The sequence below is a fragment of the Mixophyes fleayi genome, chromosome 4, assembly GCF_038048845.1.
Source record: "Mixophyes fleayi isolate aMixFle1 chromosome 4, aMixFle1.hap1, whole genome shotgun sequence".
Classification (NCBI taxonomy): Eukaryota; Metazoa; Chordata; class Amphibia; order Anura; family Limnodynastidae; genus Mixophyes; species Mixophyes fleayi.
The window spans coordinates 13968888-13982059 of record NC_134405.1 but is presented as its reverse complement, the minus strand read 5'-3'; the positions used below and the strand labels follow the sequence as shown (position 1 = coordinate 13982059).

Here is a 13172-nt window from a genome sequence, read left to right as displayed (position 1 = left end):
GTGAGTTCGTAGCTTTGTCGGCTGTATTTAGATCATCTTCTGCTGGGGAGGTTATGAATGTAGAACCCCTGTCCCTATTACCACAGCTGCCCATTTACTTGTACTACAGATAGAATATCCGCTAATGGAAAATACTGTACTGTATATCGGTAGTGACATACACAGGATATATTGTACATAGCAGAGTCTGTGTCTGACTGGGAACAACTAAATCTCTAGAATTACATAATTTTATAAATTAGTGTCCTCACTTCAGCTGAGCGGTGGCCATTTTGTTGTAGTCTCCCATACACTGCGACGTTTCGTCATATCCTTTACATGCTATAGTGTCTTTGAAAGGGCGTGGTCACGTGCTTCAGGCGCCATTTTCTGAGGTAATGTTTTCTATCATAATGTTATGTTATTATTATTATATAGGGGAGAGGGGTCTGTACAGTGATATATGAGGAGGAATAAGACAGATCCCAGCGCACACTGTGTATTATATCCATATTATATTATTATTATATAGAGGAGAGAGGTCTGTACAGTGATATATGAGGAGGAATAAGACAGCTCCCAGCACACACTGTGTATTATATCCATATTATATTATGTTATTATTATATAGAGGAGAGGGGTCTGTACAGTGATATATGAGGAGGAATAAGACAGCTCCCAGCACACACTGTGTATTATATCCATATTATATTATGTTATTATTATATAGAGGAGAGGGGTCTGTACAGTGATATATGAGGAGGAATAAGACAGATCCCAGCGCACACTGTGTATTATATCCATATTATATTATTATTATATAGAGGAGAGGGGTCTGTACAGTGATATATGAGGAGGAATAAGACAGCTCCCAGCACACACTGTGTATTATATCCATATTATATTATGTTATTATTATATAGAGGAGAGGGGTCTGTACAGTGATATATGAGGATGAATAAGACGGCTCCCAGCACACACTGTGTATTATATACATATTATATTATGTTATTATTATATAGAGGGGAGGGGTCTGTACAGTGATATATGAGGAGGAATAGGACAGCTCCCAGCACACACTGTGTATTATATCCATATTATATTATGTTATTATTATATAGAGGAGAGGGGTCTGTACAGTGATATATGAGGAGGAATAAGACATCTCCCAGCACACACTGTGTATTATATCAATATTATATTATATTATGTTATTATTATATAGAGGAGAGGGGTCTGTACAGTGATATATGAGGAGGAATAAGACAGCTCCCAGCACACACTGTGTATTATATCCATATTATATTATGTTATTATTATATAGAGAAGAGGGGTCTGTACAGTGATATATGAGGAGGAATAAGACAGCTCCCAGCACACACTGTGTATTATATCCATATTATATTATTATTATATAGAGGAGAGGGGTCTGTACAGTGATATATGAGGAGGAATAAGACAGATCCCAGCACATACTGTGTATTATATCCATATTATATTATATTATTATTATATAGAGGAGAGGGGTCTGTACAGTGATATATGAGGAGGAATAAGACAGATCCCAGCACATACTGTGTATTATATACATATTATATTATGTTATTATTATTATATAGAGGAGAGGGGTCTGTACAGTGATATATGAGGAGGAATAAGACAGCTCCCAGCACACACTGTGTATTATATCCATATTATATTATGTTATTATTATATAGAGGAGAGGGGTCTGTACAGTGATATATGAGGAGGAATAAGACAGCTCCCAGCACATACTGCGTATTATATACATATTATGTTATTATTATATAGAGGAGAGGGGTCTGTACAGTGATATATGAGGAGGAATAAGACAGATCCCAGCACATACTGTGTATTATATACATTATTATTATTATTATTAATATTTATTTATAAGGCGCTACAAGGCATCCGCAGCACCGTACAGAGACAAACAAAATCACAATACGATGGGAGACAGCACAGTACAGTAAACACAGCAACTCAGTACGCTCAATGCACAGCTAGAGAGGGCAGGGAAGGGGAGGGAGGATCCGAAAATGACGGGGCCCAAGAAGGGGGGCGCGGAAGACAGGGAGACCCCCAGGGGGGAGGAGGAAGCGAAAGTGGACGTGGGGTGGAGGACCTTTGAGGAGGAGGGCTAAGTAGCTGGAGAGCAGAGTTAGAAGTGGTGGAAACAGGAGGAGAGATGGCCCTGCTCAGAGGAGCGTACAAGGGGAGGGGTGGACAGACAGAGAGACGCAGGGGAGAGAGGGAGAGTAGGAGGACAGAGGCAGAAGATAAGGTAGGAAGTTAAGTGGGAGACAGAAAGGCTTTAAGAAAAAGGTGGGTTTTTAGGGCCCGTTTGAAGCTGGACAGATTAGGGGAAGTTCTGATGGAGGGAGGGAGCTTGTTCCAGTGGAGGGGGGCAGCGCGGGCGAAGTCTTGGATACGCGCGTGGGAGGAGGTTATAAGGGGGGAAGAGAGGCGACGGTCAGAGGCAGAACGGAGAGGGCGGGATGGAGCATGAATAGAGAGGAGGGTGGAGATGTAGGGCGCAGTGGAGTTGGCGAGGGCCTTGTAGGTGAGTGTGAGGAGCTTAAAGAGGATTCTGAAGGGGAATGGGAGCCAGTGAAGGGCTAGGTAGAGGGGGGAGACAAAAGAGGAGCGGCGAGAGAGGAAAATAAGCCTAGCTGCAGCGTTAAGGACGGATCGAAGGGGATCGAGATGAGAGTGGGGGAGGCCAGTGAGGAGGAGGTTGCAGTAGTCCAGGCAGGAGATGATCAGAGAGTGGATAAGGCATTTGGTGGCATCTTGGGAGAGGAAGGGCCGGATACGAGCGATGTTGCGCAGCTGGAAGCGGCAGGATTTAGCAAGAGAGAGGATGTGGGGGCCAAATGAGAGAGAGGAGTCGAGGATGACACCAAGGCAGCGAAGTTGGGGGACAGGGGAGATAGAGGTGTTGTCGACAGTAATGGAGAGGTCAGAAGGGGATGGGGTATGAGAGGGAGGAAAAACTATGAGCTCAGTTTTGGCAAGGTTAAGTTTGAGGAATCGAGAGGACATCCAGGAGGAGATGGCAGAGAGGCAGGCGGACACCCTAGAGAGGAGGGAGGGAGAGAGATCAGGAGAGGAGAGGTATAGTTGAGTGTCGTCAGCGTAAAGGTGGTAGCTGAAGCCGAAGGAGCTGATGAGTTCACCCAGGGAGGAGGTGTATAGAGAGAAGAGTAAGGGTCCCAGAACAGAGCCCTGAGGGACCCCGACTGGAAGGGTTGATGGGAGGGAAGGGAGAGAGACCCAGAGGTGGTGACAGAGAAGGAACGGTGAGTAAGGTAAGAGGTGAACCAGGACAGGACTGGGCCGGAGAGGCCGAAAGACTGGAGGGTGTGAAGGAGGAGGGGGTGGTCAACGGTGTCAAAGGCTGCAGAGAGGTCAAGGAGGATGAGAAGGGAGAAGTGGCCCCTGGCTTTTGCAGAGAGGAGGTCATTGGTGACTTTAGCCAGGGCAGTTTCAGTGGAGGGGGCGGAAACCAGACTGGAGAGGATCAAGGAGGGAGTATTCAGAAAGGTAGGAGGTGAGACGGCTGCAGACGAGCCTCTCAAGAATTTTGGAGGCAAAAGGGAGAAGAGATATGGGGCGATAGTTCGAGAGAGAAGTGGGGTCGAGATTAGGTTTCTTAAGAATAGGGGATACAAGAGCATGTTTGAAGGAGATGGGGAAGATGCCAGTGGAGAGGGAGAGATTAAAGAGGTGAGCGAGGTGGGAGCAGGTGGTGGGGGAAAGGGAGCGAAGAAGGTGGGAGGGGATGGGATCCAGGGGGCAGGTAGTGGGGGGGGAGGATAAAATGAGAGAGTGGACTTCCTCGCCGGTGGTGGGACGGAAGGAGTGGAGGGGAAGGTGGTTGGGGGGGGGAGGACAGAAGAGTGGGAGGGGTGGAAGAGAGAGTGGAGGAGGAGATTTCAAGTCGGATGGCCTCGATTTTAGAGGAGAAGAAGGAGGCGAAATCAGAGGCAGTCAGGGAGGAGGAGGTGGGGGGAGGGGGCCAGGAGAGTGCTGAATGTGGCAAAGAGGCGGCGGGGGTTAGAGGACTGGGAAGAGATGAGGGATTTAAAGAAAGATTGTTTAGCGAGTGAGAGGGCAGAGCTGTAGGATGAAAGGATGAATTTAAAGTGGAGGAAGTCAGCCAGGGAGCGGGATTTTCTCCAGTGAAGTTCGGCGGAACGGGAGCATTTTTGGAGGAAGCGGGTAAATTTGGAGTGCCAGGGTTGGGGTTTGGAGCAGCGGGGGTGGACGGAGTGGGCAGGGGCGACCGCGTCCAGAGCGGAGGTGAGGGTGTGATTGTAGAGGGATACCGCCTGGTTGGGGCAGGCCTGGGAGGAAAGGGGAGAAAGGAGGGTATCGAGAGAGGAGGACAGAGAGGCAGGGTCAAGAGCATCGAGGTTGCGTATGGACAGAGTAGGTTTGGGCAGGGGGGGGAGCAGGAGAAGAGGAGAGAAGGAGAGGAGATGGTGGTCGGATAGAGGAAAGGGAGAGATGGAGAAGTCGGAGAGATTACATAGGTAGGAGAAGACAAGATTAAGGGAGTGACCAAGGCAGTGGGTAGAGGAGGAGGTCCATTGGGTGAGACCAAGGGAGGAAGAGAGGGTGAGCAGTTTGCTGGAAGCAGGGTAGGTGGGGTTGTCGATGGGGATATTAAAGTCACCGAGAATGATCGAGGGGAGATCGGAGAAGAGATAGTGAGGAAGCCAGCTAGCAAAGTTGTCAAGGAAGAGGGAGGTGGGGCCAGGGGGGCGGTAGATGACAGTGACGCGGAGATGGATGGGGTAGAAGAGGCGGATGGAGTGAGCTTCAAAAGAGGAGAAGGAGAGGGAGGGTTCAGGGAGAATGACACGAAAAGTACAGGTGGAGGAGAGGAGGAGACCAACTCCGCCGCCAGGGCGGGCACCAGGCCTGGCGGAGTGGGTGAAGGAGAGGCCACCATAGGAGAGGGCAGCGGGGGAAGTAGTATCAGAATCGGAGAGCCAGGTTTCAGTAACGGCAAGAAGGTTAAAGGAGTTGGATAGAAAGAGGTCGTGGATAGCAGTCAGCTTGTTGCGGACGGATCTGGCATTCCAGAGGGCACAGAAGAAAGGGGGAGAAGAGAGGGGGGAAATGGGGATGAGGTTAGCAAGATGAGCAGCGCACGGGGGATGGCGGGGAGGAACGGGAGAGGTAGGGCGGGGGGAGAGTATGGGTATGGAGTGAGAGCGGGGAGGCATAGTAGGGAGAGAGAGTAACAGAACAGTGAGATAGTAGGGACAGTGAAAAACAGGTAAGAACAAAGGCAGGAAGACAATGAAAAGGTGGAAGATAATAACGAATTAGGGCGTGGAGGGCATGGAACAACAGTACAGTGAGATAATAAGGACAATGAAAACAGGTAAGAATGATAGCAGAACAGTAAGATAATAAGGACAGCGGATAACAGGTAAGAATAAGCAGGGAGACAATAGCAAGATGGAGGACAATAACCAATTAGGGCGTGGAAGGCAAAGAATAATAGAAGGAGAGGTAATAAGGACAATGGAAATAGGCAAGAATAATAACAGGTAAAACTAGTTGCTGGTAAATATAAAATCAGGAAAAACAAGATAAAGGCATATAAATAGTAGAATAATAACAGGTAAAAAGTAGAAACTTGTAAATGTACAATCAGGAAAAACAAAATAATGGCATATAAAATAATGTTTTATATGCAGTTGATGCAGATACATATTATACATATTGATACATATTATATTATGTTATTATTATATAGAGGAGAGGGGTCTGTACAGTGATATATGAAGAGGAATAAGACAGCTCCCAGCACACACTGTGTATTATATCCATATTATATTATGTTATTATTATATAGAGGAGAGGGGTCTGTACAGTGATATATGAAGAGGAATAAGACAGCTCCCAGCACCCACTGTGTATTATATCCATATTATATTATGTTATTATTATATAGAGGAGAGGGGTCTGTACAGTGATATATGAGGAGGAATAAGACAGATCCCAGCACATACTGTGTATTATATACATATTATATTATGTTATTATTATATAGAGGAGAGGGGTCTGTACAGTGATATATGAGGAGGAATAAGACAGCTCCCAGCACACACTGTGTATTATATTCATATTATATTATGTTATTATTATATAGAGGAGAGGGGTCTGTACAGTGATATATGAGGAGGAATAAGACAGATCCCAGCACATACTGTGTATTATATACATATTATATTATGTTATTATTATATAGAGGAGAGGGGTCTGTACAGTGATATATGAGGAGGAATAAGACAGCTCCCAGCACACACTGTGTATTATATTCATATTATATTATGTTATTATTATATAGAGGAGAGGGGTCTGTACAGTGATATATGAGGAGGAATAAGACAGCTCCCAGCACACACTGTGTATTATATTCATATTATATTATATTATTATATAGAGGAGAGGGGTCTGTACAGTGATATATGAGGAGGAATAAGACAGCTCCCAGCACATACTGCGTATTATATACCTATTATGTTATTATTATATAGAGGAGAGGGGTCTGTACAGTGATATATGAGGAGGAATAAGACAGATCCCAGCACATACTGTGTATTATATACATATTATATTATGTTATTATTATATAGAGGAGAGGGGTCTGTACAGTGATATATGAGGAGGAATAAGACAGCTCCCAGCACACACTGTGTATTATATCCATATTATATTATGTTATTATTATATAGAGGAGAGGGGTCTGTACAGTGATATATGAGGAGGAATAAGGCAGCTCCCAGCACACACTGTGTATTATATACATATTATATTATGTTATTATTATATAGAGGATTGGGGTCTGTACAGTGATATATAAGGAGGGATAAGACATCTCCCAGCACACACTGTGTATTATATACATATTATATTATGTTATTATTATATAGAGGAGAGAGGTCTGTACAGTGATATATGAGGAGGAATAAGACAGCTCCCAGCACACACTGTGTATTATATCCATATTATATTATGTTATTATTATATAGAGGAGAGGGGTCTGTACAGTGATATATGAGGAGGAATAAGGCAGCTCCCAGCACACACTGTGTATTATATACATATTATATTATGTTATTATTATATAGAGGATTGGGGTCTGTACAGTGATATATAAGGAGGGATAAGACATCTCCCAGCACACACTGTGTATTATATACATATTATATTATGTTATTATTATATAGAGGAGAGGGGTCTGTACAGTGATATATGAGGATGAATAAGACGGCTCCCAGCACACACTGTGTATTATATACATATTATATTATGTTATTATTATATAGAGGGGAGGGGTCTGTACAGTGATATATGAGGAGGAATAAGACAGATCCCAGCACACACTGTGTATTATATACATATTCTATTATCTTATTATTATATAGAGGATTGGGGTCTGTACAGTGATATATGAGGAGGAATAAGACAGATCCCAGCACACACTGTGTGTTATATCCATATTATATTATGTTATTATTATATAGAGGAGAGGGGTCTGTACAGTGATATATGAGGAGGAATAAGACAGCTCCCAGCACATACTGTGTATTATATCCATATTATATTATGTTATTATTATATAGAGGAGAGGGGTCTGTACAGTGATATGAGGTGAAATAAAACAGCTTCCAGCACACACTGTGTATTATATCCATGTGATGTGATCAGTGCGTGTTTGGTTGTGAATAGACTGAAGATGTGATCGGTGTATGTTTGGTTGTGAATAGGTTGCGGGTATTATGTGCTTTCTATCTGTGTGCTTGTGAAGAACCAGTAGTTGATCTTATTAATGTACTTTTACTCTGCATTGTATTACTGTCAGGTGCATCTTATACTATAATTCCCTTTAACCGCGCTTAATATAATTCACATGTGAACTAAATTTGAAACCATAATATGAAAAAATAATGTTCTTTTAAAATTTTAGCAGCTTCACCTTTTGCTGTTCCACAACCTGCTGTGGAAAATACATTTATTTCTAGCATCTTGTACTGTATCTATATTTAAAATAAATTCAAATATAATATGTGAATAAGGTCCCTCTGTCCTTCACGTTCTCCCAGAATTACTGCATTATTTGAGGAGCAAGAGTAATAGTACAGCATGTATTATAGCATCCACAGTAACACTTATCTATCAGTACTTAGTTATTCATGTCACATGTCTAAAAATTCCTATTTCTCTTTCCTGCCATTGGGGGAAACTGCGAGACATTGGGGTGTAATAGTGGGTCTAGGAGTCTTGTCACTTTATCTACTAGTAGATCTTTGCACTCCTCCCCTACTATGACCCTCCTCTCCTCTGAACTCCTCAGTTATTTCAAAGTGACTTTATTCAGCGTGCGCCGGCCATACATAGTGGTCTGATTAGACCTCAGAGGCGGGCATCACACAGGAAGGGGTAGGAGGAGTTCCAGCGCTTCCTTCCTCCCAGGCATTTCCTGGCGCTGAATGGAGTCAGTCTACACGTGGAGACACGTGGAGACTCAGACAGCGCTGCCCTGCTCTTCCACTCTGCCTCTCCTCTGCTAGAGAACAAACAGCTGCCTGCTACAAAGAGAAAGCAATTATACAGGCTTGTTATAGTTGTTTATTTGCTTTTTGAAGGGGGTTGTTTATGTTGGAAGTGATTTATATGACATTATATTTTCACAGACAGCACTGTTTATGGTAATTGGAAGAGGTACTTTCATTGTATAGGACTACCTAGTAGAAGGGGCTTGGTAGTTCCTCTTTTCTGTATATTCACCACTTGTCTATATTTATTTAAACACAAGGTTTTATTAGCTTATAGGGTAAATCTGTGGCTTCTGTGACGTATTATACCTGTGCCAAATGTATGACAAAACTTTCTGTTGGACAGACGGACCGGGACGCCCACTGCGCGGCTTGTACCGCTGACGCTCAGGCGCGGAATAGCTCAGCCCGGGAGGTGTCTGCAGCAGTGGAGGAACCGCCTTGGCTTCGATCCTTTTCAACGGCTGTGGAAAGGCTAGCTAGCGTCATGCTACGTGTTGCAGAGGTAGGTGAAAACACTACCCCACTCACTCTTGCAAGCAGTCAGTCTGACGAGAACACAGCCTCACACTCAAATGAATCAGCTAGAGAGGATAGATTGTTATCTATCTCTCACAGGGGTAAAAGAATTATCTCTGATACAGTTCAGGATAATGACCCCTCCTAGGCGGAGGAAGGAGAGTTAGAGTTAGACCTAGAGGGGGTAGGTCGCTATAACTCTGTTTTGGCCTCTTCTCAGAGTGTAGATAGTCTCATTCTAGGCATCAGGCATACCTTGGGGTTTGCTGAGCCTGAGCCCACGGCTCCCGCAGGGGTCTCTCTGTTCAAAAGGACCAAGGCGCAGTTATCGACTTTCCCCCATTCTCCTGAGATGTTAGAGATAGTTTCTGAAGCTTGTCAGAAACCGAATAGACAATTTATAATGCCGGGGAAATTTAGGTCCCTTTACCTCCTGCCTCCTGAGGATGCGGTTAGATGGGAGTAGTTGGCTAGGGTGGACACTCCTGTGGCCCATCTAGCATCATCTTCTGCCATTCTTAGTCAAGAGCGTATAGCTCTTAAGGATCAGACTGATAAGAAGTGTGATTTAGCTCTCTGTTCAGCATACACAGCTATTTTCAGCCTGTTTAGATCAAATATTGCTGTTGCTTGGGCTAACAAGGCCGTGCAGCTTTGGATTGAGAAGCTGATTAGGGGTTTAGAGGACAGTTCTCCTCGCTCAGAACTTTTAACGTTAGCAGAGCATGTGCTAGAGACGTCGGAGTATGTAGGGAATGCAGCCATGGATGCTGTTTCTGTCAATGCTAAGGCCTCCGCACTAATTGTAGCGGCCCGCCGTAGTCTCTGGTTAGGATCGTGGTCGGTGGATGCTGACTCTAAAAGAGCGTTTTTACCCTTTGATGGAATAACTCTGTTTGGAGCTGAGCTAGAAAGGTTTATTTGCGAGACCACGGGGGGAAAGAGCACTGCTCTTCCTACAGTAGGCAACAGACCCCGCCAGGGCAGATTTCGGTCCTTTCAGAGTTTTGCCCGAGGTGGGGAAACCCCGTAAAGGGGCCAATACATGGCTTCTAGAGGAACGTCCAGCAGGGGATGAGGGGGCAGAGGCGCAGCTAGGCGAGGCGCGCGCTCTGCAGTCAAGTCCTCCACTTGACTATTCTCCTCAGGGGGAGACACAGGTGGGAGCACGTCTTCTTCAGTTCAGGGATCAATGGTGGGCGTCCACAACAGATCTCTGAATTCGAGGAATTGTCTCCCGGGGCTATGTCATAGACCTAGCTCATCCCCCCTTCCTCTCTACCCACTCAGGCACAAGGCTCTTCAGAAGGCCATACAAAGACTTCTGGGAGCTCAGGTTATTGTACGGGTTCCTCCCCGAGAAAGGTGTCAAGGTTTCTATTCAAACCTTTTCCTTGTACCAAAGCCAGACGCTTCCTTCAAGCCCATTCTGAATCTTCAGTTGTTAAACAAACAACTGAGGATTCAGAAATTCCGTATGGAGTCCCTGCGCTCAGTGATTGCAGGAATGGAAGAGGGGGAATATCTGGCTTCCATAGACATCAAGGATGCCTATCTACATGTCCCGATATGGGAGGGACACCAGTCCCTGCTACGTTTTGCGGTAGGAGAGGATCATTTTCAGTTCAGGGCTCTCCCTTTCGGTCTGGCTACTGCACCCAGGGTTTTTACTAAGGTAATGGCCGTCATGGCGGGTCTCTTGCATCAGAAGGGAATAACAATAATTCCCTATCTGGACCACCTTCTTTTGAAGGCCCCATCAGCAGCTCTCCTATCTCAACACACAGAGACAGCTATGCAGTTTCTCAGAGTCACGGCTGGGTGTTGAACATTCCAAAATCTTCATTAGTCCCTGCACAACGGATGCGGTTTCTGGGTCTGATATTCGATACTCAAGTCCAGAGGTTGTTTCTTCCGAGGGACAAATCCCTAGCTCTTCAAAGGAAGACCAGAGCCCTGCTAGCGAAGAGGATGGTCTCTATCCTCAGTTGCATGAAACTACTAGGGACTATGGTTTTGGTATTCAAAGCCGTTCCATTTGCACAGTTTCATTCCCGTCCGCTTCAATCGGAGATCCTGCACAAGTGGCCAGGATCTCAGAAACATTTGGACAGGCAAATCATTCGACTTTCCAGGTCCACAAGACTGTCCCTTGCCTGGTGGATATCCAGGACAAACCTGGAGAGGGGCCAATCCCTTCAGACCTGGTCTTGGACTCTGGTCACAACGGACGCGAGTCTGTCAATCTGGGGAGGGGTGACAGGTCACCTAAGACTTCAGGGTCTGTGGTCCCCTCAGGAGATCTCTCTTCCTATAAATATTCTAGTGCTCCGAGCGGTATACAATATGCTGATAGGAGCCCAAAGATTTCTCAAGGGAAAGCCTCTTCAGATACAGTCGGACAACGCCACAACGGTGGCTTACATAAATCACCAGGGAGGAACTCGCAGCGCGGCTGCGATAGGCGAAACGCATATTGACTTGGGCAGAGCATCAGGTTCCCAAGATTTCAGCCATCCACATTCTAGTGGTACAGAATTGGGAAGCTGACTTCCTCAGCAGGCATACCTTTCACCCGGGGAATGGGCCCTAAACAAACAGGTATTCTCCCTTCTTGTGGATCGCTGGGGCTGTCCGGAGATCGACCTGATGGCGTCCAGACTGAACCATCAGGTCCCGCGCTACGGCGCAAGAGCTCGAGACCCAGAGGCCAAATTAATAGATGCCATGACTTCCCCATGGAACTTTCGGTTGGTGTACATATTCCCTCCCATCCCCATGCTTGCTCGGGTCCTAAAGAAGTTAAAAAGAGAGCGGGTTTCCGCTATTCTAATAGCCCCGTATTGGCCACGCAGAGCTTGGTTCTCAGATCTCCTAGGGCTGGCAGCAGCTCCTCCATTCCACCTACCCTTGCGGCCAGACCTTCTGGTGCATGGTCCGTTTCTCTATCAAGGTTTGGATCTTCTGGCTTTGACGGCCTGGCTATTGAATTCTTAATTCTCAAATCTAAGGGGTTCTCTCAGCAGGTAATAGCTACCTTGGTCAGGGCCAGAAAGCCGCCTTCTTACGCCATTTACTATAGGGTTTTGAAAACATATATTCAGTGGTGCGAGTCTAAGGGACTACACACTTCAAAATTTAATCTGGCCCTTTTTTAGATTTCTTGCAGGAGGATCTGCAAAAGGGCCTTCGCTTAGGTTCGCTCAAGGGTCAGGTTTCTCCTCTTTTGGTGTACTTTCAGCGAAAGATTGCAGATTATTCAGAGGTTAAATCTTTTCTGCAGGGGGTTCTAAATTTACAACCCCTGTTTTGTCATCTAGTAGAACCCTGGGACCTCAACCTGGTTCTCGGAGCCCTCTCTAGGCCTGCGTTCGAGCCTGTACAGTCTATAGATTTCAGGTTTTCTCTTGGCTCTTGCCTCAGCTCGCAGAGTGTCTGAACTTGGGGCACTTCGCTGTGACCCTCCTTTCCTCATTTTCCATTCGGACAGAGCGGTTCTTCATACTAAACCCTCTTTTTGTTCAAAGGTGGTACCCAGATTCCACTTGAACCAGGAGATTGTGGTTCCAGCATTTAAACGGTGTAGCTGAGACTCTCAGGAGGAGTCCCTTCAGTGTCTGGACATGGTTCGGGCACTACAATTTTATATAGACCGTTTGGCTTCGGTTAGAAAGACCAGAGACCTGTTTGTTCTCTATGACGCCCATAAGCGGCGGTGGCCAGCCTCTAGGCAGTCTATTGTCCGCTGGATTACATCCACTATTTGGGAAGCCTACATGGTAGCCTCGCAGCCTGTCCCGGAAAACTTAAAGGCACATTCTACCATGGCAGTGGGTACCTCCAGGGCGGCTAGGCACAGGGCGTATGCAGAGCAGTTGTGTAGAGCGCCGACATGGTCTTCTGTCAACACCTTCACCAAATTTTATAGACTACAGGGCTTGCAAGCTTTGGTCGCAGGATTATGTGCACAGCTTGTCAAGAGCAATCCCTCCCTTGAGGAAGCTTTGGTATATCGCCAATGTCTCGCAGTGTCCCCCAATGGCAGGAAAGAGAAAATAAGATTTTTACTCA

General features: G+C 45.7%; 1 protein-coding gene across 1 annotated transcript in view; it reads left to right on the top strand.

Annotated features, from left to right (window-relative positions):
* Positions 1-8438: 8438 nt before the first annotated feature.
* LOC142151063 (uncharacterized) overlaps positions 8439-13172 on the top strand; it is a 47742-nt gene continuing 43008 nt past the window's right edge. Inside the window, 1 exon segment of the mRNA XM_075206359.1 lies at positions 8439-9087. Within this exon segment, the coding sequence (XP_075062460.1) occupies positions 8905-9087 (183 nt within the window). The 5' untranslated portion in view covers positions 8439-8904.